The sequence below is a fragment of the Camelus ferus genome, chromosome 18, assembly GCF_009834535.1.
Source record: "Camelus ferus isolate YT-003-E chromosome 18, BCGSAC_Cfer_1.0, whole genome shotgun sequence".
NCBI lineage: Eukaryota > Metazoa > Chordata > Mammalia > Artiodactyla > Camelidae > Camelus > Camelus ferus.
This window is the reverse complement of record NC_045713.1, coordinates 11,615,530-11,642,314: the sequence shown is the minus strand read 5'-3', so window position 1 is coordinate 11,642,314 and position 26,785 is coordinate 11,615,530. Positions and strand designations below refer to the sequence as shown.

At 47.2% G+C, this 26,785-nt stretch overlaps 2 protein-coding genes across 5 annotated transcripts; one reads left to right on the top strand and one right to left on the bottom strand.

Annotated features, from left to right (window-relative positions):
- Nucleotides 1-600: 600 nt before the first annotated feature.
- ZNF12 (zinc finger protein 12) lies at nucleotides 601-14,065 on the bottom strand. Of its 4 annotated transcripts, none has more exons than XM_032460009.1 (7): nucleotides 13,909-14,065; nucleotides 13,594-13,717; nucleotides 12,546-12,610; nucleotides 9,526-9,652; nucleotides 9,183-9,278; nucleotides 2,274-6,714; nucleotides 601-1,950 (listed from the first exon to the last, which is right to left on the bottom strand). In XM_032460009.1, the coding sequence occupies exons 3-6, from the start codon at nucleotides 12,558-12,560 to the stop codon at nucleotides 4,865-4,867; spliced, it is 2,088 nt and encodes a 695-aa protein (XP_032315900.1). In that variant the 5' UTR covers nucleotides 12,561-12,610; nucleotides 13,594-13,717; nucleotides 13,909-14,065; the 3' UTR covers nucleotides 601-1,950; nucleotides 2,274-4,864. The 4 variants fall into 4 exon arrangements, with proteins under 4 accessions (XP_032315900.1, XP_032315899.1, XP_032315898.1 ...); XM_032460008.1 differs by having other exon boundaries at nucleotides 12,546-12,722; nucleotides 13,909-14,041; XM_032460007.1 differs by having other exon boundaries at nucleotides 12,546-12,722; nucleotides 13,594-14,052.
- A 6,638-nt stretch (nucleotides 14,066-20,703) lies between these two features.
- On the top strand, nucleotides 20,704-26,785 carry LOC102514333 (speedy protein E4-like). The gene is made up of 7 exons (XM_006173881.2): nucleotides 20,704-20,830; nucleotides 21,329-21,541; nucleotides 22,189-22,247; nucleotides 22,704-22,789; nucleotides 24,422-24,590; nucleotides 24,753-24,857; nucleotides 26,566-26,785. The coding sequence occupies exons 1-6, from the start codon at nucleotides 20,719-20,721 to the stop codon at nucleotides 24,810-24,812; spliced, it is 699 nt and encodes a 232-aa protein (XP_006173943.1). The 5' UTR covers nucleotides 20,704-20,718; the 3' UTR covers nucleotides 24,813-24,857; nucleotides 26,566-26,785.

The window sequence follows — 26,785 nt, the reverse complement described above, 5'->3', positions numbered from 1 at the left end:
CTTTAATTTGGGGGCCTTTAATTTTTATGTTTTCCTGTTTCGGGAGGAGTCCTGGGCACAGTGTTTAGCATTTATTGTCAGCACTGGTTTCTGTGTGGACCCCATCCTTACTTCACCCTATACTTGCTACACGCCAGACCCCAGTTCCAGCCCCTTCCTGACTGGCACCCACACTGATAAAAAGTTATGCCCTTAAGCACATGCCACTGTAACCTACATAAGCGTGTGTGTAATTTTAATTGACGTAAAAACACTTAGTTCCATGAAGCGTTTCAGTTGTATCTGTAATTGTTCATCAGACGTGCTACATGCAGATCTAGGACACACGTCTAACTGCTGGACAGCGCCTGGCTGCACGATCACATTTTACTCACCTCTTTTGGGACATCCATCTAGAAGAGGTCACACATTTTGTTGTGGTGAAACTCCCTGTATGTGGCCTCCCGTGTATAGAATTTCTCTGGAATGTATATAAACACATCAAGGTACCACTGCATAATAAAGCAGACACATCATTAAATTTCAAAGGCATTTCCAGGTCTGTTTCCCAGGTGGTTACATTGTTTATATACTACAGCACGTGAACATGAACGATTACCATTCACATCCTTAATCAGCATTTATTTACACATCGCTGTAATTTTTGCCATTTTGATGAGAACAAAGGGGTATTTTACTGTTTTAACTTGTATTTTCTAATTCCTGATGACTTCAAGCACTGACTGTCCCCTCTCTGAACTGCCCTTTTCTTAACTTTGCTGGATGTATCCCGACATGTTCTAGTCACTGGTTAAACCTGTTCTTCACAGACGGATGAGGTTTGTCTCTCACCATCTGGAATCACAGCAGCCCTTTTCAATCTCATTCTTTTTTAATTCTGAGCAATTTTCAATCCATGTATTTTCTTCCATCTTGTTCCTTCTTCCCCAGGATACAGACACTGTCATCTCTACTGTCCTCTGCTTCTGTTTCTTTTTTCACATTGCATTTCTTTCTTCTTCGTGGTATCCTGGGAGATTTGCCATCACAGTCTACTAATTTGGTTTTTTGGCTGTATTTATTCTATTATTAATCTCATCTATTTAATTATTTCATGCCAATTACTCATGCCCATTTCCCCACCCCCCACCGTTTTTTGGGTAACTGTTCCTGCTTCATACTACCAATCTACTTGTCTTTAAGGATGTCTATTAAGAAAATTTTGAAACCTAGCTTTCTCCCCTCAAGCTTGCCCATTGTGTAGGTGGTATGGTGTGCTGCCTCACAGTAAACTCCTCATGTTTCCCTGGGGGTTCTGCAAATCTGGGCTGGTACAAGTAGCAGGCAGAAGGTCTAAACTCCAGTTTAAGTAGAGGGCTGTGTTACAGAAGAGAAAGCCCACTCCAACTGGGAAGTGCCCCCTTCCTGATCCGTCGTCTCTGGGCACTTTACATGGTCACCAAAAGCACCTCCTCCATCAGGAAACGTGCGCCCGTTTACTGATGACTTGGCTTTGGAGAGAGGAGAGGATCTCCCGGCCGACTCTCCCTGTGTCTCCTGTGTCCACACCTCATCTCAGCTGGACCGAGGGTCTGCTCTAGTGGGACCTGAACTGCCTGCAGGGCCAAGTGGATGAGCCTGCTCCCGTCTCCCGAGGTACCAGGTGGGCGGGAACGTGCTGGGGACACTGGAGCAGACAGTACAAGCACCGCGCAGGAGAAAGTCCTCTTCAGCACCTGCCCGTCTACTGCCAGTACCTGCTCCATGGAACCACCACATCCTCGCGTCTCCGCCCAGCGCTTCCCCGTCCAGGGCCGCTCCCTGGACCCATGGGCGGCTCTTATGTCTGTGGCATCTCCAGAGTTGGGCTATGGACACATGACAGCAGCCTGTGCTGGTTCATCGGTTTGGTAGAAATCAGACTTTAAATTCAAGGAAGGGAAAAGCAACTGATTTGTGATGTAGTTATCTCTGTAAGAGGAAGAAAAAAGCAACATAATTTTAAAATGCATTTCCTTGCTTGTTTAATTGGAAGCATTCTGTACAGCTGGCAGTTACTTGGGCTGCAGTCGGGTGCCTTACTGTCCAGCCATCTTTGGGGAGCTGGACTGGACAGCACAGCCAGCCATACTGAGATGAAACAGAGAGCAGAGGGTACGCCGTGGCCTCAGAGAGAAGACGGCCCTGGTGTTAACATTGGGTCTTCATTCTGACCTGTCTGAGAGGCCACAGAAAAACAAATGACCCACCATCGCACTAACACTAACACGGCGGGGGAGGGGGGTGACTCTCACCTCTATGTGCCAGGAAGGGTCGACCTCCTGCTCAGCCCTTGGCAGTCGCTCTGGGAGTCCCTCATTGGCTCACACTCCACAGTGTGAGCTCACTGCATATAAAAAGCAAGTACTCGGCTCTGCCCCACTGCCACGTGCAGTCCTATGCTGCCGGATGGGGACAGAACCATCCCCTATGGCGCCTTCTTCCATGAACGCAGGCCTTGCCAGGTATAGTGAAAACCTTCCAAATACTGCATTCCATCAAATCTAAGACAAACTGATATGTTAAGTACCTCTAAGGAAGAAGAAAACAATGCCAGTTAAGTCAGAACATGCTATCGACCCTAATTTCCGGGATGTAATAACATGAGAGCACTGACATCTCTGAAATAACTCACACGACTGCATTACCAAAAAGGCAGGTGACGATCACATACGTGTGTGGGGTTCCTTCATGTCAGCCACTTCGTAAGAGAGAAAGAATGTGGTAAACCATTAAAACTTTTCAAATATTTTACTTAAAATGCATACTGTGTATTTAAGCTACTTCCCACTCGTTTGGGAAACCTCTGTAAATATTTCAACAAATACACTATGAATATACAGTTCCTACACACAACTATACGCTCGACCAGAATTTTAACTTGTTAGGCAGCACACTCACGATCGTCAAGACAAACACAGAGGGAAAGTGACAGGCAACGAGATCGTGAGTGACGTAACTGAACCTGAACAAGATGTATGTCATGCGGTGTCAGAGAGACCTGACCTCAGTTCCAAAGGTTCTTAGCTCAGTAATGTAACAGTTCAAGAAAACATACACATTTAACTGTTTCCGGCTGACTGCTAATGCTCAGACTATTTACACCACAATGTACAGAAAATAAGATCATCTCTGTAGCAACACCTCAAAATAAGCGATTTGCCTCAAGTCCACTTCTCAGTTGCATAACTCCCACAAAAGTGTCATTTTGTATCCTCAGTTACCACTCAGGGCAATCTAAATTAACTGGCTGAAAAATAAATTTACTCTTTCACAAGAAACAGTCCAGAGGTGGAGGGGCCGCATGGCTGGCGTCCAGCTCCCAGGGTCCCCGCTCTTGTCGCTCTGCTTGGCGAAATCGTACTTCACTGTCGAAAAAGCAGGCATTGAACCCAGACAAGGGAATGTTCCGGAAGATTCCACTTCACCCGGCATGACCCCTTGAATCTCTGAAGGAACCTTTTCCAGAAGGAACCCATCAGGCTTTTCCTTTCTGTCTCGGACTAGGTCCTCTGACCACTGTAAACCAGTTGCAGGCAATGAGAAAGGCACTGTCATTACTGGCTGAAACTAATCAGGATCTGTCCCTGTTCTATGAGGAGGAACGATACCCAAGCGTGGCCAGCCAACAGCAACAGGCGCGTGGCCCGGGTGGTCACTCCGCAACGCCAGCTGCAAACCTGTACGGACGTGCTCTGAATCCGGTCAGGAAGGAGCAAAGCATGGAGTTTAAAACAGCATCGTATCAAGTAAGAGTACAGTGAATTCCTAGGTGACATGGGACGTGTGCTTTGCACACCTGCACTTACGTAGGCATCAAAATAAATAGTAGGTGAAAAAATCCCATGAAAATAGAACTATTTTAAGTACATTTTAAAACCTGTATACTGTGCAGTGAGTCCTACAGCTGTTCCTCACAACTAGAGACTTCTGGCATTAACTACTTAAAATTATCTATGCAGTTTTCTATTCTTATACCTAGATTTCTACTTCTGGCTGACTCAGATACAGCTGAAAACATTATAAAAAACACTGGCTTCCTTATGGAAGATTTAGTTCATTAACAATGATAAAATACATTTATAAATGCCAGGGAAGAGTACAGAAAGCAGCGTACTTTATACTTTTCAAATACTAGTTCACTAGCAATGCACGTTAAGATGCTCACATAGTGGTGCTACTTACAATGGCTAATGTTACCTTATTTCTTACGGGTTACCTTAATAAGGATACAACGCCCTTCCAAACAAGAATCATCCAAACACACAACTTCTGCAAGGCAGCATCCTAAAAGGCAGGCAGGCAGACCAAGACACCCTGAAAAGCGCTGGTCCTGCCACCCCCAGAACCACTCGCGTGAGAGCCTGTGTGCACGCGGCTGTCCTGACTGGCTACCTGATGGCTTTACAGCTTCTCCTCACGTAAGGTGTGTGCTTATTCACAACAGCCGTCCTCTGTAGTTTCCTTTTTAATATAAAAAGCTTGATGATTTTATCAGAAACATAACTTTTAGTATCAACAATTTCCAGCAGACTGTGTTTCCCACATTCCTTAAATTGAGAGGTTTCCCCTTGGTGTGAATTCCCTGATACGTAAAGCAGTTCGAATCCATGGTGAAGCTGTGTGCTCTGCAAATACTCATAAACGTTCACTCCCGTGCAGTCTGGCACCCAGCCCGCCACGTGGCCTGGGCACAGCTGTGGCCTCTCCCCTGCCAGCCTGCAGACTCCAAGTCTGACTAACACTCAAAGGCCTGTCCACATTCACCTGTGTGAACACTCTTTGCCAGCAGGAGTTTCTCATTCACTATGTTGAGAGGGTCCCGGGACGTTAAATGCTGTGCACTTCAGAGGAGCCGTCCCACGTCAAGCACGTTCACGTTCCCCCTCCTGTGAACTCTCTGATGGCTGTTGAAGGCTGACTTGTGGTAGAATTTCTTCCCACACTCACTACATTCATAGGGCTTCTCTCCTGAGTGAGTTCTGTAGTGCACCGTGAGGTAGGACATCCTAGAGAAGGCCTTCCCACATTCGTTACACTCGAAGGGCTTCTCCCCGGAATGAATTCGATGATGGATGGTGAGGTACGACATCTGGGAGAAGAACTTGCCGCACTCGTAACACTCATAGGCCTTCTCTCCCGTGTGTGTTCTCTGATGCCTGTTCAGGGCCGAGTTCTGGCAGAAGGTTTTCCCACACTGGCTGCACTCGTAGGGCTTCTCCCCGGAGTGAATCCTGTGGTGGATGGTGAGGTACGACATCTGGGAGAAGAACTTCCCGCAGACGCAGCACTCGTAGGGCTTCTCTCCCTTGTGTATCCTCCGGTGCCGGCAGAGGGCCGAGTTCTGGTAGAAGGTCTTCCCGCACTCGGTACATTCATAGGGCTTCACTCCTGAGTGGGTTCTGTGGTGGATGGTGAGGTACGACAGCTGCGAGAAGAGTTTCCCACACTCGTTACACTCGTAGGGCTTCTCACCCGTGTGCACCCGCTGGTGTCTCATGAGGGCCGAGTTCAGGTAGAAGGTCTTCCCGCACTCGCTGCACTCGTAGGGCTTCTCCCCGGAGTGGGTTCTGTAGTGCACGGTGAGGTACGACAGCCGCGAGAAGAACTTGCCGCACTCGTTGCACTCGTAGGGCTTCTCGCCGGTGTGCGTCCGCTGGTGCGTGGTCAGGGTGGACTTGCGGCAGAAGCGCTTCCCGCACTCGTTGCACTTGTAGAGCTTCACGCCCGTGTGAATCTTCTGATGGTCATTCAGAGCTGACTTCTGGGAGAAGGTTTTCCCACAGTCGTGACAGACGTAGGGCCTCTCCCCGGAGTGTGTTCTCTGGTGCTGCGTGAGGTGCGTCTTCTGGCAAAAGGATTTTCCACAGTAACTACATTCATAGGGCTTCTCTCCTGAGTGAGTTCTCTGGTGCTGAATGAGGTGTAACTTCTGGTAGAAGGTTTTCCCGCATTCGGTACATTCATAGGGCTTCTCCCCTGTGTGCGTCCGCTGATGCACGGTGAGGGTCCCCTTCTGGCAGAAGGACTTCCCACACTGGCTACATTCATAAGGTTTCTCTCCTGTATGAGTCCTCTGATGTATTATAAACTTGGACTTTTTACAGAAGGACTTCCCACACGCACTGCATTCGTAGGGCTTCATTTCCACGTGAGCCCTCTGGTGCACACCGAGGTCGGACACCTGGAGAAAGGCTATTTCAGATCCATTCCACTTGTAGGGCTTCTCCTCCAAACGACTGACAAACACTGGATCCTTCTGAAAGGCTTTCTGGCATTCAATATACTCAAAGGGTTTCTCCAAAATATGAATGTTCTCATAAACACTTTCTTCATTTACAGTATAAGCCTCCCTATTTTGAATATATTCATAAGGTTTATCTCCTGGATGAGTTTTCTCAAGCTTAACATGGAGAAGTGATTTCCCACATGCACTACATTCATCAGGTTTCATTTTTGCATAGCTTCCATCACTACTAATATATTCTGAAACAGATTTTAAACTTTCTTCACATGAGTCACATTTATAGGATATTTTTCTTGAAGGAACAGGGTTGGTTTCCACATTGAAAGTCTTACCAAGAACATTACCTCTCTCTTCAGTCAGGGTTTTGTTGTTAATGGACACAGTTTGCCTTGAACGTTTGTCTTCATTTTCCTGGACTCCCTCTATCAGATCATGAACTTTCCAGACTTCTAAAAAGAGGCAAAATTAACCAAATTTTATACATCTTCTGACGTAAGATATGGAACATGACGTGTACACAAGCATGTCACTGTGGCAGATGCCAGCCTCGTGGACAGATGAAAGCAATTCCGACTGTACTTTTTCCCCTTATTCTTTCTGTCTGGAATAAACACGCACATGCACACACACAGTCTCCACGATCTCCAGTGGTGGTCTTGGGGAGGGGGGCTGCTGACAAAAACACAAGCACCTTTGACCTTTGCTACTTTGTTCAAACGGGGTACAGAAGGTAAAATATAAGCATGGAACAACGACCAGAAGACAAAGGATGCTGGATGAATGGCCAACGTGGTAGATGTGAAAGGACTCGCAGCTGGCAGGCAACAAGGAGGGCAGCTGCTGGACAAGGACAAGGAGGGCCAGGAGGTGCGTGCAAGGAGGAATCAGCTTGCGGAGGTGGGTCAGCACTCGACGCCTGTCACTTCGTATCAGGCTGAGACAGATGACAACCCAAGGCACGGTCACCGACATGGAGACTGCAGAGGCACCAGCAACGCGCCAGCTTACGCTCAGTCACAGGCCTCTGCTCCTATTGCTTTACGAAGTCTGCTTGACTTCCCGCCTTGGTCTACTCAACCTATCTTTTCGGGGATGTCCATGCTTTAAGAAAACATACTACTCAAGTCCTTACTCAACTTAATGAGCTCCACTTCCTTTAAAGTTAGAAATAATTACTCTCCATCCAGTCATTTTCGCACAAGGTGACTCAGCCTTGCACTGGAACATTAACATTCCACGTGAATGCCGAGTTTTACGTTATCCACGCATCTCTGATCTCTTCCCTTAACCAAAACCTCTCTCTTAAAAAGTATGGTTCTATTTCCTATTCCCTTTGAACCCCTCAACAGAAGTCAGAGAAACTGTTCCTAATTTCAACCGTAAGGACAGCTCTCAAGCACCAGCAGAATGTACGGGGATGTGAGCTAGGCATGCACATTCAGACGTAACCACCTAAAACCACTTCTCAATGACGGGACAAGAAGGTTCGCTCACCTGCCTGTCTCCTCAGATAATCAAAGATGTAAACGTGCACTGTGCGCTACACACTGTGGCGAGGGAGGGGGCGTGCCGCTTTCTTTACAGGGTTAAAGGGGGAGTAGGTATGGAGAAACACAAGCGAAAAATACACAATAACAGATTCCTTGATCAGACCTAACCTTTTTTTAAGGCATCACCATGAGGCGGAGTCAAAGTTGAGAGAAGGAAGAGACAAGAGTGATACTAAGAGCTGGAAGGGAAGACTTCAAGGAGAGGTAGAATATTTAAGTCCACACTTAAAGAATGCGTTTTATTGGGACAAATAACTCATCACCCCCAGTGACACGTAAAGACGTAGGGATGATCATCATGCACACAGAAGACACTCAGGAGTGTGGACCAAATGGAGTTTAGCCAGAGTTTTGGGAAACAATAGAAAATTAATTTTCCAGCACTAAAAGGCAATTCTTAAAGGACAAGGAATTTCAATCAACAGGGACTCACTGCAGGCTTATCCTGTAAGACTGGTGACAAGATGGTTTAGGAACTTCAGATGAACACATCTTGTAAATCCAATCAGAATGAAGGAAAGCCTACTGCTGTCAGGGGAAATACTGAACCAGAGAACAGGGTGGATGACGTAGCCTTTAACAGAGAAAAACCCTATAGACTTGAGATGGGAGGAGCCCTTTGAAGATCTCAAAACAAACAGACACCACCGAAGGGTGGAGCAGATCCTTAGAGACATTTCTGGAGGGGGTGGGAGATAAATGAATCACGATGCACTTCTGTATCTCCTACTTATTGAACACCTGCTCTGACAGGACGTCACCGAAGGCCCTGGGAACAGAGCAGTAAACAAGAGAGAAGATGAAAATGAGCAGTTTGAGGAAAGAGGGAGACCCATGCCTGCTGTCACCAAACTCCAGCAGCACTGCTCTCAGGAACGGGCCAGCACCAGTGCTCACAACAACACAGGTGGACTGAGTCTACTGGTTTATGCACAGAACGGGGGTCCGACACCTGACCTCAAAGAAAGAGTGAGAAGTGAAACCAGGGACAGAAACAAGTCCGAGGTACTTCACAGGAAACAAGAAGGAAAAAGTTAAGTAACAAGGACACGAGAGTCACGTGAGGTTTTCCTTAATAACAGACTGAATGTCTGAAAACAAAAAGAATCTGTGATACTGGGTTACTGGAAAGGCCGTAAGAACAAGGAGGGGGTGAGTGGGTGTTGGGTCAGGGTGGACACCAGCACGGGAAAGCTCTACCAACATGAGCTTTTGTGGGGAAGGAAGAAGTCTCTGGCACTGAGAGGCAGGTAGCCAAAGCACACAAGTAACTTTCTTTAGTCACTTCTAAAGGCTTGGCGACCTTAAAAACCTCCAGGGGTAAACGCTTCCAAGCTACCAACCTGCTCCCTGCCGCATTAACACACCTGGGTAACTCTGCAGGAGGAATCCTCCTTCCACCATCCATGGCTCTTCTCCCTGCTCCAACTTGGTGATAACTTCCGGTTTGATAACGTGACACCCTGTTAACAGAAATGAGAGAGAACCTGAGCCCACCTGCTGGGCTCTGTGGTCTGAGGAGAGGGCGACCTTGCGAGCTCCACAACAAAAGTGCCCACCTGAGCTGTAGCAAAATTAGAACCCACCTGGAGGTAAAGACCAAATGTCCTGCCTGGTGCCCCAGATCACTCACATTTGTCCCATCATATTCAAAGTTAAAGTGAGAGAGATCCTGTACGTCACAGCAACCCCGAAAGCAGCTCCGCTCACCTATGGACACCAGGTGGCTGTAGTTCTCCAGCATCACGTCCCTGTAGGTTGTCTTCTGCTCGGGGTCCAGCTGCTGCCACTCCTCCTGGGTGAAGTCCACGGCCACGTCCTTGAATGACACTGGCCCCTGCAATGGCACCGCGATGGAATTGGGTGACATGGATAAGACTTATGGGGACAGGAGCTCACCCAGCTCCCTGGTAAAGTTAACACTGTACCTTTTTCATGTTATGCATCTTGAGGAAGGAAAATAAATACAACACACTGCATGAGTGCACTCAGTGTACATCAGTTAAAGAAAATACTGTCTTGCACTGTGAGCCAGGAACAATCCTGGCTGGTGGGCCCCAGACCAGCAGACACAGCCCCTGCCCCCAGCAGCACAGGCCTGAGGGCACTCGTGGAAGCCGGGATGCCCTGTGCCCCTTCACTTGGCTTCTAGAACATTAACACTGTTGATTCTCTTCCCTCTCCAGACACTCCTTCTCAGTCTCCTTTGCTGGCTCCTCCTCTCCTCCAAGTCACCCTCAAGGGGTTGTTTTTCTCCTTTACCCTTTGCTTCGATAGTGACCTGGCCTCACGACTGTAATTACCATCTGCATATCAACATTTCCCATTCTGTCACCAGCCCAGGCTGCTATCCTAAACTCCAGACACACGTGTCCCAGATCTCAAACTCCACTGCGGTTCCTGCCCTACAGCGCCCCCTGCAGCTCACAGAAGGAGCTGACCTGCAGTATTCGCCACAGTCACCAGAGCAGCAAGCAGGCCAAGGCAACACAGAGGGTAAGCCTGCAGCCATCTGACCCTGACCTGCGCCGTGAGCTGATGGGGACAGCCTGGTGCTGCTCCCTGATTTCCAGCTGGGACTCAGAACCCTTCTTCCCGCTGACACCTCCCAGGGGAGGAGCACACTCCTGAGGGCAGAGAGCACAACAGACCTGGGAACTGCACACCCGGGCCTCTTAGCGGGGATCTTTTGAATAAATTCACAAATAATCCCACTTATAAACAGTTTATAAGTTGTCATAAACTGTCTCCTCCTGTATCATCACGTCTAAGATAAAGACAACGGTACCTATCATACAACACACACCAGTACCAAATGGGCTCATCTGCAGAAAGCACTTAACACAGTTCTGTGGACATAACACACTTCTCGACGACACCCACCATTACTGTGAGCCTCACCCCTATTTCACAGAAATGTGAAACAGTGAAATAAATTTAAGTAACTAAAGGTAATGGGGCTAAGTTTATGCAACTGCCAAGAAAGTATCACAAAACAGTATCAGCACCCTAGAACAAAGGGTTCAGGTGATTTCATAGCAGCACTATTTACAATCATCAGGACATAGAAACAACCTAAATGTAATGACCCAAATGTCCACTGACAGATGACCTGATAAAGAAGAAGTGATACACACACACGATGGAATACTACTCAGCATAAAAAAGAATAAAACAATGCTATTTGCAGCAACGTGGAGGGACCTGGAGATCAACATTTTTTAAGTGAAGTTAACCAGAAAGAGAAAGAAAAATACCATATGATATCACCTATATGTGGAATCTTAAAAAAAAAAAGACACAAATGAACTTACAAAACAAAAACAGACTCACAGACTTAGAAAACAAACTTACGGTTACTAAGAGGAAAAGGGGTAGGAAGAGATAAATTGGGAGTTCAAGATTTACAGATACTAACTACTATATATAAAATAAACAAGTTTCTGTTTAGCACAGGGAACTATATTCAACATCTTGTAGTAACCTATAATGAGAAAACATGAAAAGGAACACATGTATGTACATGCATGACTGAAACATTATGCTGTACACCAGAAACTGGCACAACACTGTAAACTGAATATACTTCAACTAAAAAATAAAAATAATAAAAACAAAACAAAACAAAAAGACTACTCTAAGTCAATAAGAAAAGCAAAACAAAACAAAATAGTACTGGGATAGGCAGACTGGCAGTGGACGTGAACAGGCACTTACATAAAAACGGAAATACGCCAGTTGGAAAAGACCACATACTGTTAAGATTCCAACTACTCGACATTCGGGAAAGGCAAAAACACACAGATGGTAAAAAGATCAGCGGCTGTCAGTGGCTGGGGGAGGGAGGAACGAACAGGTGGCGCCCAGGGACCTCCAGGGCAGGAAAACGGCTGTGTGTGGAGCAGTGGTGCATGTGTCAGAGCGCTGACACGTCTGTAGGACACAGAGTGAACCCTGATATAAACTACGGACTTTAGGTGATAAAAATGTACCAACGTTGCTCCATCACTGAGAAGATGGACCACATGAGCGTGAGATGTTAACAACAGAGGAAACTGGGGACTCAGTCCTGTCTGCTCAGTTTTCCTGTAAACCTAAAGCTGCTCTAAAAAACAGTCTATTAATTAGGAAGAAAAAACAGCTTCTAAATACATGAAAATATTCTCAACCTCATTTATGATTAGGAAAAACCCAGGGGCACTGACATACTATTTCCTGGGTCCTGGGATTGACTGGAACCCCCAAGGTGTCCTCCCCTCCTGGGGAGCATCTCACTGGAGACCCGAGACCCCTGCCTGGACACCACCCACCGCATCCCGCCCTTCACGATACTCAGTCTCTATGTCGACCTCTTTTTACCAGATGATTCAGCAGCCCCATTACAACATTTCAGTTTCTCCACAGGACAGAACCAAAACCCAGGAGAGCGCGGCAGGTACAGCTCAGTGGGAGAGCATGCGCTTAGCATGAGTGAGGTCCTGGGTTCAATCTCCAGCACCTCCAATAAAAATACATAAATAAATAAAAACCTAATTACCTCCTCCCATACTGAAAAAATAAATAAAATTAAAAACAAGATCATATCCAAACCTGAAGACATAGAACGTTAACACCTAAGAATTAAAAAGACAAAACACTACATGATGGAAGGGTCACCCAGGCCGAGAGACGGGCATCGTCCCTCCAGTGGAGCGGGAAGTCTCCACGGCAGGACCGGCGCCCAAACTCACCAGAGATTTATTCATTTTCTGCTGCTCTTGGAAAAACGTGCAGGACTGTGAAAGTGGAGGCAGACCTGGCGAAGGAAAATGCAAGCAGTGACGCTGTGAGAGGTGGCTGGAGCACCTGTCCTGAAGGTGCCATGAGAGACACCTGTGGGAGGCTGTCCCTTCTATCGTCAGAGGGGCCTGGAAGAATAAAGAGGGAGAACCCACCCGCAGGTCTGTACCTCCCAAAGGACTACGCAGGGACTGAGTGCTCATGTTTTTTCATTAATGAATAGACATCAAACCCTACAAAGCTAATCCTTCATCATTAAATACAAGATTTTAAAAAAAGAAATTGTTATAGTTGTTTCTTCTTACTAACTCTTTTAACAACTTAAGACCAGAACACCCACTGGATGCTCTGAGTAAGGGATACACTCAGGGGCGGTTCAGTGTTTCAATTATTTGTATAAACTTAAGTGCGATGCTCAAAAAGATATTTTATTAAGAAACTTACTTAAAGTGGACAGAACACTGACCTGGGAGTTTGGGTCCTGTCAGCAATCCCACCTACACACCCGGTGACCTAGACACGTCACCTCCCTTCTCAGGCGCAATCACTTCCTCCCTCAACCGAGGCAGCAGGACAGAAGCCTCGCAGACTTATCCTGCACTCCACTGAGTGATTCCACAGGGCAGCCCGAGGAGGGCTCAGCACACATTCAGATTCGAGAACCAAGGTGCTAATGCAACTTTAGAGACACGCTCGCCATCTCGAGACGGCGACAGGAGGAGGGGTGTCGGGTGTGGAGGGAGGAGTGGACGCGGAATGTCCACAGCCCAGCCGGCCGCCCCTACTCCCCCAGGACACTCAGAACTCACAAGTCCCAGTGGGCGCCCATCCAGGAGCAGCCTCCGCGACCCTGCAGCCCAGCCCCTCCACCTCCGGGACGCGGACAAACCCTCCCTGTCGCTCTCTCGTGTCCTCGGCCCGGGCCGGCTCCCCCAAGCCCCGCTCTTCGCGGGCCGCAGGGTCGAGAACTGCCTGGAGGCCCGCAGACGCACGACCTACCCCGCTGGGACCCGGTGAACCAGGCTCCCGAGGCTCCGGACCGAGGGCTGCTCCTCCCGCGCGCTCGTCTCCCGAGATCTCTCCGCCTCCTGAGGCCGCTGGTCCCGAGGAGCAGGCTCTGGGCCTACGGAAAAAACTCCCCTCAGGCGAACGTCCCTCTCGGGGCCTCAGAGTCCCGCGCGCTGCAGACGGTCGGGCCCGGGTCCCGCCGCCCCTGCGCCGCCGCCGCCTGCCCGGCCCTTCCGCCCCAGCCCGCAGTTTCCGGGGCTCGCCCTCAGGGGTCCCCGCTCGAGTCTCCGCCTGGCTCGCGCGAACCCTCGTCCGCACAATCCGTGCCCGGCGTCCAACCCCGCAGGCCCTGGAATCCTCGCCCGCCGGAGGCCAAAGCCTGGGAACGAGGGCGAGCGGTGACTTAGGAACGGACAGGAAGCGGGGGCGCTGCAGCGGCGGCGCGCGTGCGCGAACACACGCACAGGGCGAGGTGCGCAAGCGCAGGAGGACACCGGAAGTCCGGCTCTTCGGGAGCTGGACGAGTAATAGGACTCTATTTCCCACAAGTCTCCGCGCCGTCAAGTTAGGGAACACTTTAAATGTTTCCACCTCAGCTGTCGGTTGAAAGGCGCTGGGCTGAGAAGTTTGGTCGCCCGGACCCGGGACGCAGTTTCCCGTTTGTCTTCACTCCTGTTAGGGACCACGGAAAGGTGTGGTCTCTAGTAGGGGTGTGGGATTGCCGTCTGGAGCCTCGGTCCTACCAGGATACAATTAGCCTAGCCGTGATGTAAAACAATGTTACCTGTGGGCATATGGTTTCTCCAAGGAAGGAAAAGAAAATAGAAATAGTAGCTTTTCTGGATTACACTACTAATGCATTAAGAACCGTAGAAAAATCAGAAGGTACACACTAACCGAAAAAAGAGAACAGATACCTGGGGTCTTACTTCTCAAAGAGAATATTGTTTCTGTTAGGTAAAAATATTTTTCAAAAGTGGAATTGTAAGGACAGCGATTTATCACTGTTTTGTTTTGGTGAAACAATATAACCGTACTGTTGGCCAATTGTTTCTTAAAAGCAGGTAGGGGGAAAATTAAAAGTAAAATCGCCTGCCAACCCAGAAAATCCTCTTCACAAATATAGAAATAAAAGCTTTATGGTTGAATAACCATTAAACCAGACTGTGCCGCACATCACCGGCAAACCACCGATGAGACTGCAAATGAAATGAGTCTCATCGTCTTACATAGCTCAGCAGATAAAATCCACTGCATATGTGTTATCAAGATAAACGGTAACTTGCGTCACGTGAAAGGACTGGACAACACCATGCATTTTTGGTGGCATACATGTCTTCAGAGTTCATCCTAAATTCACCTGATAAACTGGGCAGCTGTCCGTGCTAGTTAATATCCTTTATCCAACGGAAAAAAGAACACTTCTTCTCTCTCTCTGATAAGCAGGTGGTTACAGCTCAGAGCAAAGTGCCCAGCACCTAGCCTAAACTCCCATGGTGACAGAGAGATAAAGAGATAGCTCTCAGGTCCTTAACAAAAACATTCCTGGTTTGTAACGCTGGCAAGAGACTTATTTAGCTTTTAAAAAAAGATTTAGATACATATGAAAGGGATAGAGGAAGCATTTATATTACAAGTTTCTCAAAGAAACGCTTTAAAAACGGGAATAATCAGTGCTGTTTCACCCAAATGAATGAGCATGTAACCCACTCCTGATTTCCCCAGCTGAACAGCTGCATTAAATTAATCCTGCACAAAACGGGTACCTCTCCAAAATCGCTCTTGGAAGTGGCTGCTTACAACCAGGAATGGTCTTTCCCAGTTCTTGCTGCTGTGAGAATGACAGCGACCACACCTCCTCTGAGCCTGAGCCTGGAAAACCTCTGGGGTGCAATTCCCTGTGTTCTTTTCCATTTTCACCAGGTAAAGGATGTCAGCAGCCCTGTGCACCTGAAAGCACCCTGGATGGGCAGTGCACCCATCAGCCAGAGTCCCAGCCTCTAGTTCTCACTTCACCTACATGCAGTGACCAGGTCTCAGCCAAAGACTGGGGTGCTCTCTGTACCTCACTCCTCTCTGGTTCTCTGCCCTGTGAACACCGGCTAATGGGCCCATCTCAACACCCAACTGTTTGCTCCGATCAGAGACAGGCTGGGCTCCCCAGGACCCCTGCCCTGTACTGTGGCCCAGAAATTCTCTGAAAGTACTTATATTACAAGTTTTTCTTGAGTAAATGCTTTTTTGGGGGGGCGGTAATTAGATTTATTTATTTATTTTATTTTTTAAAGGAGGTACTGGGGATTGAACCCAGGATCCTGTGCATGCAAAGCACGTGCTCTACCACTGAGCTATCCCCTCCTCTGCCAAAAAATGCTTTTAAAAAGGGAATAATAAATACTGATTCATCCAGATGAATGGGATGTCCAGCAATGAGCTCAGGACTCACCCCTCTCTCCAAATGGCTAAAAACTTTCACTGCATGTATTTCCCCCCTTTTAAAACTTGCTTAAGTTAGTAAAGTACACCTGGACCCTGTGATTCTGTCTTCACCAGAAACAGCAAAAATCCACCTTGTACTTTGGCTTCATTAAGATCTCTTCATATTTGGGTGTTTAAAATATAAAGCTTTCTCTTTTTGTATTTGCTTTGTATTAAATACAAATATTTTCCCCATTTTGTCATTTACCTTTTTAAATTGAAGTATAGTTGATTTACCATGTTTCAGGTGTACAGTAAAGTGATTCAGTTATATGTATATATATAATTGTATATGTATATTCATATATATGTATATATATATAACTTTTTAAGATTCTTTTTCATTATAGGTTATTACAAGATATTGAATACAGTTCCCTGTGCTATCCAGTAGGTCTTTATTATTTATCTACTTTATATATAGCAGTAGGTATTTGTTAATGCCTGTCATTTATCTTTTTAACCTAATTTTTTACTTTTATGTTCTGTCATATAGACCTTCAAAAATTTTTTCGTGTTCACATCTTTCACTTCCTACTTCTCATGTGTTGTGACCTTGTACTTGAGGAAGCCTTCCCCATCCTTCATTTCCTAAATAGTTGCCTGTGTTTTCTCCTGTTTTCTTTCTTTTTTCTTTTTTGTCTCTTAACGTATCAATTTTATGGAGATAACTGGCACCCATCTTCAGGATTTGGAATCATTTTCCTCTCTCAATCATTTTTTCAAAACTAACACATCTACCACAACCAGGAAATGCAAAGGTTGAGAAAAAAAAAACTGAAGTTTCTAATCTCATATAAAAGAACAGATTCTGCTCTGAAGTCTAGGGACAGTCTTGCCTTAAAGGCAGGGGAGATACTAATTGCAATATATAAAATAGATAAACAACAAGTTCCTACTGTACAGCATAGAGAACTATATTCAGTATCTTGTAGTAACCTTTAATGAAAAAGAATATGAAAAGGAATATATGTATGTAGATTGTGACTGAAACATTATGCTGCACACCAGAAATTGACACCACGTTGTAAACTGCCTATACTTCACTTTAAAAAAAAGAAGCCACAAACAGCAAACTTAATGGTAAAACATTAAATGTTGTTGTTTCCATTAAATGAGAGGCTCACTATTATCGCTACTGATCAAAATGTTTCTGAAGTCTCAGAACATCATTAATTAAGAAAAAGAAATAAAAGGGATCAATATTAAAATAAACAGCAAATTATCTTTATGTCCAGACTATATTTTTTCTTTCTAGAAAATCCATAAAAACCAACTGAAATTAAAGTCGATAAAGTGACTCAATATAAGAAAAACAAAATAAGGCAAGGGAGGCCAGGAGTGCCAGGAAACTGACCATCCTATCTGAATTCCTTCTTATTCAAAATACGGGGATCATATCCACTTGTTGGGGCTAAGTCACAGAGGATGACAGACTGAGAGGCTTAGACACAAACATGACCTGCCCGACAGGTCTGGAGACTGGAGATCAAGGTTTCGGTAGGGTTGGTCCCTCTGCAGGCTTTGGGGGAGGATGTGTTCCAGGTGTCCTGTGGGAAAGGGCATTCCTTCACCAGCACACACACTAGGACTGTTCTAAGTGGGTGCTTCGGGTTTGCTTACTCACATCATCACCAAGCTGCTGGAGGGGCTGTCTGGTGGACCCGCTGGCAGGAGGATTGGAGGCTGGCTCTGACGTCCCCTCAGCCATGGACCCAAGGCCTGGCCACAGCCCTGCCATGTCCGACCCAGACGCTGGCTCACCTTCCTCCTGCTTATTTCATTCTATGGTGACACGCTTTCTTTAGGCTCCCCTATCTCTCTAGCCTGGCTGGCACATCCCACCCAGGGATTTCCAAACTGGAAGTATGTCACTGGGAAAGTTACAATTCAGCCCTAGTTAGTGCTGTGGAACTGCAGTCTAGGAGGCTGGTCCAGGCATCTGCACTTCAATATTTTCTCCATGTGATTGTCGTGCAGGAGGGATTGCATTGACCGAGCACTTCCTCTCCTGCTATTTCTGCAGAGCAGCTTCGGCCGGCCATTGTTCTATAAGACTGCATCCGTGGGGGGAAGAGAGGAGAGTTTTCTTCCCTCCCCCCTCCCCTCCCCTCCCCCCTCCTCCCAAACACATCAGAGTCAATCTGGGCTGCTTACTCCGTTTTTGGACAACATACCAACACATCTTAAGATGGGCCCCACCCAAGTGCAACAAGTCTGGACAAGGTGGCGGGCTGGGGGAGAAAGGATTATGCAAATCCTGATTCCAGTATAGATAATGCCATCATTAGCAGATTAGATAATGTAACCAGGGCTTTTCGCAGGACAAAAGGGAAATTTTAATGGGGACTAATGGGGACAGAATATCAATCTTCTAATATTAGAAAGCCTGTTAACCACAAGAGAGACAGAGACAGAGACGGAGAGAGACACACAGAGAGACAGACAGAACTTCTGCTAGGTTACGGAAGGACCCAACCAACTGTGATGGTTGAAAGCATGATGGATGCAAATCTGAACTCATTTGCTTACTAACAATTGACCTTCTACTGCAACAGGACACTGTCCTCTTTCATCAGTGCCTTTCCCAGTGGTGTGGACTCCGGGGAGAGCCTGGGCTGGCAGAGGCTGTGTGGGACCCGCGGCGCTGTCCACTGGGCTCTGAGACCTAGTCCAACTCAGAGAGTCAGCAACTGCAAACCAGAGAGACGCTCAGTCTGTGCACCTTGAATGAACTGATCTGACTTTACATTTGCGCCTAAATAGAAACATGTAAGTGTTGGGCTAAATAGAAACATGTAAGTGATTAAAATCTAAAATAAAACTTTAGGTATTTCCTGAAAAACAGACGTGCTTCTCATTAAAGTTCAAAGAATAATTTAAAAGCAAGACTCAGAACCAAAATGCAGACACAACCAAAGGGCCCATTGACAGATGAATGAATAAACAAAACGTAGTGTGTATATTCATATAGTAGGCATTATTTATCCCTCAAAAGGAAGGAAATTTTTTTGGGGGGATGGGTATAATTCAGTGGTAGACTGTGTGCTTAGCATGCATGAGGTCCTTGGTTCAATCTCCAGTACCGCCAATCAAAAAAATTAAACTAAAATGCAGGGGAGGGTATAGCTCAGTGGCAGAGTGCATGCCTAGCATGCAGGAGGTCCTGGGTTCAATCCTGGGTACCTTCACCAAAAGTAATAAATAGATAAACCTAATTTCCTGCCCCCACAAAGAAAGGAAATTTTGACACAGGCTAGCACATGAATAAGCCTTGAAAACTTCATGCTTAGTGAATAAGCCAGACACAAATGGACAAATATTAGACAATTCCAGGTCTATGAGGTCCCTAGAGAAGTCAAATTTATAGACAGAAATTAGAAGACTGGGGGAGGTGGATAGTAGTGAGTGTTTAATGGGGACAGAGTTTTAGTCTGGGAAGATGAAATGTGTTCTGGAGATGAATAGTGGTGATGGTTGCACAACAATGTAAATGCTTGATGCCACTCAATTGTACCCTGAGAAGGGGCAAATTTTATGTACGGTACATTTTATCACAAGAAAGAAAGAAAGAGACTCAGACACCCAGGTGAAAAGCAGGATGAGGGGCTAGGAGGGTCAGAAGCAGCCCCCCCAATACCACGTGACCCTGAGTTGGCCAGTTTCTTTTCTGCACCTGTACTCCTGTGTATTTCCTACCCTACTGGAAAATAATATAACCTGTCTTGAATTGGAGATTTTTCCATCTAGTCTTTTTGTGCACATGACATTTTTACACATAGGACACTCAAGTGGTAGTGAAATTTCTGGGCCAAGAGTGATACACATTGTCAAAATTTTGATAGAGTTTCTTCACTGGACTCGAGGGGCAGGCTTTGGGGAATCCAGAGACTCTGTGAAATTGTAGACGCCCTTTGAAGTGTATAAGCCCACGGACAGTTGTCTCTGATTTTAGGTTGTCAAAATGTCTCCTGGACTTTCAGGTATCTGAGGGTAGAGGACCTGTGTTCTCCCAGGACAGAATCCTGAACACAGCATCAGTTAACATTGAGCAGAAGAGCTTGGCCAGATTGAGTTTTTTTTTAAAGTAATTTTTAATCTGACGAGACGATGTACCCGGGATCAATGTTTCTCTGTACATAGTTATCTCACTCTTACGAGGTTTCACTGTTTCTTCTTACCCTAAATTTCCCTGTCCCTCTCCTAAGAATGGGATGAAGGGAGGGAGTCCACCATGGAGAGAACCACCCTGCTGGGAAGAGGTAAAGAGCGATCCAGGCACCTTGAGGATTCTTTTGGGGGGTGGTCAGAGGTGAGGTCAGTGGCAGGAGATACCATTTACTCCCAATCTCCAGGACAAGTGGTCTGGCAGTTATACGTGTTTTCCTTCAAACTGGTTGCCAGGTTGGAATGACCGATGACGTCAGAGGCTTCCAACCTTTCTGATTGGATGGACCAGACTCCGTGGTGCTGGGCAGCGGAAGTGGACAACAGCATCTGCCCAGAGCTCCTCCCCACTACCAGTTCCTCCTTGGCCTGAAGAAGGCATAACACGCTTGCGTTTAGCCAGAATCCAGAAGAAGCTTCTGGACAGAACAGAGTCTAGGTTTCGTGGAATAGAAGAACTGGGGAGAAATCATGGCCAACTGTCAACCGAGTTCCCAATTTGAGGACCAGAGCCCCCAGCCCAGCTCCTCAGGGCACCCCTTGGAGGTGACTGTCAATGAAGAAAGCCCAGGACCGTCATCAGGTGAGGGAGCTGGAAATTTGAGAGGGTTGACCAGTAAGGAGGAAAGGGTACAGAAGTCGGGAGGGAGGACCCACGTAGGTGTGTGTGAAAGAGGGATTCAGACAGCCAGGGATCGAGGAGAGTATGGCACCAGGGACATGGAAAACCTGGGAAGCGCGGAGAGGGTTAGGAGGTGAGATCCAAGGGTAGGAGAAAGGAGGAGAGGAAACAAGGGGAGATTTCTCTTTTCTTCTTCTTTTTTTTTTTTTCCTAGTAGGAGAAAGTAGCTACCATGAGGAAGAGTTTTGAGGTCAGGAAGCTGGAAGAATGGGAAGAGGGGTGGAGGGAGGGCTGGATGGACAGTGACTGAGGAGAAAGATGAAAGATGACTTGGGAAAAGGCCAACAGTCTATGAGACTGGAGAGGATGGAGGGAGGCGTGGGCCGGGGAGGTTTGGGTCACCAGTGGCTGAATTCCAAAGACAAAAGCTTCACATTGTAGCCTGTTTTCTTTACCCAGCCCCCTGGGCCAGTTCCTGCCCCCTGCCTCTGTGTCCCGGCTGGAAGAGGAAATGGTCAGTGGCCTTCCAAGAGGAGGTGGAGGACAAGACGGCGGCTGAGGCTGAGGACACCTGGGTCGTAGAGTCGCTCTGCGGGCTCAAGATGAAGTTGAAGAGACACCAGGTGTCCGTGGTGCTGCCTGAACACCATGAGATCTTCAAAAGGATGCTCGGTAGGGACCCCACACCCAACACCCCAGAGCACCCTCCAAGCCTATACTAAAAAAAACTTCCAATGACTACACTTTTCCAGTTCCAATTCCCTGCTAACTGACGGGCATTTCCATCCCTGGAGGACTCTGAACCTATCACACCTTGGGGACACTTAAAAATGATACAAGATTAGGTTAGACTTAGAAATGATACGAGATTAGGTTCATTTGATTTCAGCTGTGCCCCTGAGACTCCTTAGTTCTTAATGGTCTTTTGAATCTAAATGCCTTAGAGTGTGTGGGAGAGGGAGGGGGTGAGGGGGAGGGAGGAGGAGGGGGAAGGGGAGGCAGGGGAGGGGAGGGGGAGGGGCCAACAAGCCATCTTTGTACCCTGACTTCACTGTCAATTGAGAAACTGACTGTGACCCCCTGATGGCCTCTGCAGCGGTACATGCACACATGATGAGGGGGCACCACACTCCCAGAGGGGGAGTCACCCCCTCTCCTCACCCAGTGAATGGTCTTCCCTCCCCTCTTCCCATCAGCCTCGCCCTTGGCCTAGTCCCGGAATTTCCCCACGGGAGGCTGGGTCCTCCCTCTCTGCTCTGGAATGCTTCCATGCCAGCACTGTTTCGGCTGTCAACCTAACATATGCTCTCTTTTCACAGAGGATCCCGTCATTAAGAGATTCCTGGCCTGGGACAAAAACTTGAAAGTATCTGACAAGGTAAGACACCTGCTCCAGCCCCCGTCCTGCGGCCAGGGGTGCCTTCTAAACCCACAGCCCCGCGCCCCTCTCCAACCTGATGCCTTGTCAGCACGTTCCTCCGGGCTCTAGGGGTCTTGCAGATCCCCAGGGTTCTGAGCCCCATGTGTGCCCTTTTGGTGGTTGCCACTAAGCCCCCTCTCCTCTCAGCTCCTGGGGACTCCAAGTCTTGGCTCCAGCTTATCGCAGACCCTCTGGTGCCGGCTGTCCTCAATACACGCCCTCAGACCAACAGAGCCTCCCATCCTGGGAGCATCCAAACTCAGACCTCTGACCTCTCCCCCGCCCCAAATAGTCAGGCTCACCCAACAGGGGGTTCTCCTCTCCCTGAGAGCTGCCTCTCTCTCCTTTATCCCACTGTTCTCTTTCTCCCAGGACGTGACCTCTCTTTTCTGTTTTTTCCCCTTTTCCCATCAGTATCTCCTGTCGATGGTGATCGCCTATTTTAGCCGTGCTGGCCTCTTCTCTTGGCAGTACCAGAGGATCCATTTCTTCATAGCTCTGTGAGTATTTGACGTCATCCCATCCATCAGTGTTCAGCACCCTGGGAAGGCGGAGGGAGGGAAGGGGAGCTCTTACCTTTAGTCTATTTTGTTGTTAAACCCACTGGTACTGTTTGTCTGAAAACACCCACTTGTGTGTGTGAAAATGGTAGGGTCATTGTGTAGCGGTTTCTTTTTGAATCCAAGTATGTTTTTGTTACTGTTCATCGTAAGAACAAGCAAACCACCATCCCTCCTGTAGGTTAAAAAGCAACACAATGTGAACCCTGCTACTGACACCATCCTGCCTGGAAGCAAACGGGCTGTCCGCTTTCTGTTTCCGATTCCTCTGCTGCACCCTCTCCCATATCAGCCCAGGTGTGGTTACCTTCCTCTTCTGTGTTCCCATGACAAATGCCACAACCCAGGCTCTCAGTATATAGCAAAATACTCCCCACTGATGTTTCTTACAAGTCTCTACTCAAGCCAGTCGGCTTTATTTGCCTGAATATCCGTCCCAAACGCAGGTCTGGGGGCGAAGGGTATCTAGCTGATTGTCAGAGCGCACGCCGAGTGGGCATGCGGTCCCTGGTTCAATCCCCAGTCCCTCCATTAAAAATAAACAAACCTAATTACCTCCCTCCCCACCCCCACCCCAAAAAACAACAAAGCACAAGTCTGTTGGCTTCACACAATTTCATTGGCTAATTACCTGCCAACTCAGCCAGAGGGCTCAGTTGGAATTCAACCCTCTACAATCTCCATTATACTTGCTTACTGCCTTGATACTTTATTTCTTTGTTTCAAGGTTCCTTCCAAATACCCTGCCCTCTATTTGTACATTGTGCTTCTGCCCAGATATCCCCCCTACACATTCATCTGAAGAAATGACCTCACCCTTAAAGAGGGCTCAAACACCAAACCTTCACGCTATCTTCCCTGATCTCCCTAACTTCTGCATCCCAGGAGCACTTAAGTCAAAATCCCATTATAATGGGATGTTTTGGACTATAGTTATTTATCTCCCCCCTCCCCCTTCCCCAATCCCCTTAGACTAGACGCCTGTGGGAGGCAGGTCTTGTCAAAATATCCATGCATTCCTGAAACACTCAGCACAATTCTCTTCATTTTGGAAATGTTGAAGTTACAGTGAGTCTACAAGGTAATCAGTATTGCACTTGGCTATGAGATAAAGTGTCCCTCCCTCCGTCCATCCATTCACTCATTCATTCAATGAAACCTTGTCAAGTACAGCCTACGTGCCAGGGAATATGAGGTGACAGGAAAAGAGATTCAGGAAGTGTTGTTGCCTTAATGCATCAATATGAACCAAGCCCTGTATCTGTCATTGAATAAGAGAGGGATGAATACAGAAATAGATTAGATCAGCTCCTGCCTTCAGGAACTGTACAGGCACCTACAACATAGGGAGACAGGAGTGTGTACATAAAACAAGTCGAAGGGGACAGGGGTTTTGTTTTTTATCTTCATCATCAAGGTGTGAGAGGAACCCTTTGGAAGGTCCTGCTCAGCAGTGGCTCCTTGATGACTGGGTGGGGCTGTCATGGGCCCTGCGTCCTTTCTGGGAAGCTGACCTCAGGTGGCGGTCCCTCCCATCCTGCTCCTGACCAGTGACCTGATGTCTTTCCCCAGGTACCTGGCCAACGACATGGAAGAGGATAATCAGGCCCCGAAACAGTCCATCTTCCCGTTCCTCTATGGGAAGAACCGTGCCCAGCGTCCCTCGTTCCACAGGCTGCGCTTCCAGTTCATCCGTTCCATGGGCTGGAAGACTCGGGTCACTCGAGAAGAGTGCGAAAAGGTGGGTGGGCTTTGGGGACTCGGGGGGCCCAGAGACGAGAAGGGGGATTGTGAGGGACTAGAGTTGAGATTTGGGGATGGGAAAGAATTGGGGGCTGGATGAGAGAGGGAGGGGTCTACCTGGAGAGTCAGCATCATTTCAGGAGGCCATTTATCTTTCCAGATACAGGCTTTTGACCCGGAGCTCTGGGTGTGGGGTCGAGATCGCGCCCTCTTGCCCTAGAGGCCCCAGGACCATGCAGGCCTGAGGTCATCGGCCTGAGGAAAGGTAGGTCTGTGTCCTCACAGGTGTGGACAGAATGATTTGTGGTTTATTTAGGAAATCTGAGGAATCCAATGGCTGGACCCACACAACCTCACATCACCTTCCGTACCTTCCATGAGGCAGGCCAGCCAGGCACACAGACACTGACTCAACTCCCAGCTACAAACCGACCACCACACACAGATACAACCACGGTGAGGCCTGTGGGTGCCAGGCCTTGGGGAAACCAGTTTGTCCCAGAGACATGAGTTTGGCTGAAATCGTTTCACCCAAAGTAGTTGGGTGCAAATAATAGCTTTGATGAAATGTTGATTTTTGTGGATATCTTCCCAATTTTTCCCATCTCTGGTGTTTCGTGTTTCTCTTTTATTTTTAACATGTTTTTTAATTGAAGTACAGTCAGTTTCAATGTGTCAACTTCTGGTGTACAGCACAGTGTCCCAGTCATGCATATACATACATATATTCATTTTCATATTCTTTTTCATTAAAGATTATTACAAAATATTGAATATAGTTCCCTGTGCTATACAGAATCAAGTTTCTCTTTTTAGTCCCTGTTTGGCCTTACAGCCCTCAGGGGTCCCCACTCTGAGGATTTATCTATAACAAAGTAAACGTCTACCAATAGGATATTAGATAGAACAGCCTACGTGTTCAATAATAAAATATAAATTACGAGCAGCTGTATTTTCGTCCAAATTCACTTGCCAATTGCTTATGGCCGGATCACCTGTGAGTCTTTATTTCCCCTGACTCACCACTTCCGGACCCATCTCTCCTCCTGTACAATGACACACTTCCCCCTCAAGCTTACAGTCAAGGGAGTTTGTCAGAATGAGTGAAGGTTAAGAAATGATCTTCAGAGTAGCTTATTACGATCAACACATTACAGGTATAGATTGGGCAGAGGATTAAGCAAAGATTTGGTTTAAATCTCATGAACTAGCTGTCTTGGTTCGTTTAGGCTTCTCTAACAAAATACTACATTCTGGGTGGCAGAGCGCATGCTTAGCACGCACAAGGTCCTGGGTTCCATCCCCAGTACCTCCATTAAAAAATAAAATAAATCCTACAGACTGGGTGGCTTTTAAACAGCAGACAACAGTCTCTTTTACAATGGCAACAATCTCATTCAGAGCCTAATCACCTCCCAAATGACGCACCTCCTAATAACATCACCTTAGGGGTTTGGATTTCAGCATATGAATTGTGTTCTGAACACAAACATTCAGACCATAACACTAACCAAATTTAAGACCAAGTATTATGGGCAAACACGAGGAGCCAGGGTGAAGCCAGGGATCCGGTATCGGGTCTCATGGTTCACGATGTTGACTTGTTAGTGATGTTTGTAACATGGTTGGAAGTTCAGATTTTAAGTGATGCAAAAGGACCAAGGTACAGCAGCATTCTCTACATGCCAGCTCCCTGAGCAGAATCGCCTGGAGTCTCTGCAAAAAAGCAGATTACTGGGCCTGACCTTAGGGGTGTTCAGTGATTTTTGGAGTCAAGGTCACCAAAGTCCAAGAATCACACTTAAAAACAATGGTTCGTGATTGGGGTTTAGAATGGAGAATTTGAAAAAAAAAACTGGAATTATAAGTTGGTCTGAACTCTAGTTAGAATTGACGGAGAACGTGAATAATGTTAATAGCTGTGAATTTGCCTCTTTGAAATCTGACATCCTCACTCTTTCTCTTACCTCCAGATCACGGAGCCCAGGGGAGATGGCAGATTTTCAAGAGGAAGTCAATCCAGACCCTAATGACAGCCTTGAGTAAGGAGGAGAGAAGCCTCTTGTGCAGATAATCGGGAAGAACCTGGCATCTTCCAGAATGAACTGAAGAGAGTTATTGAGTCGTGCTCCTGGGAGCAGGGTGTGCTTCTAGGAGTCTGTGGCGAGACGAAAAGAAATCAGGGTTTTTTCA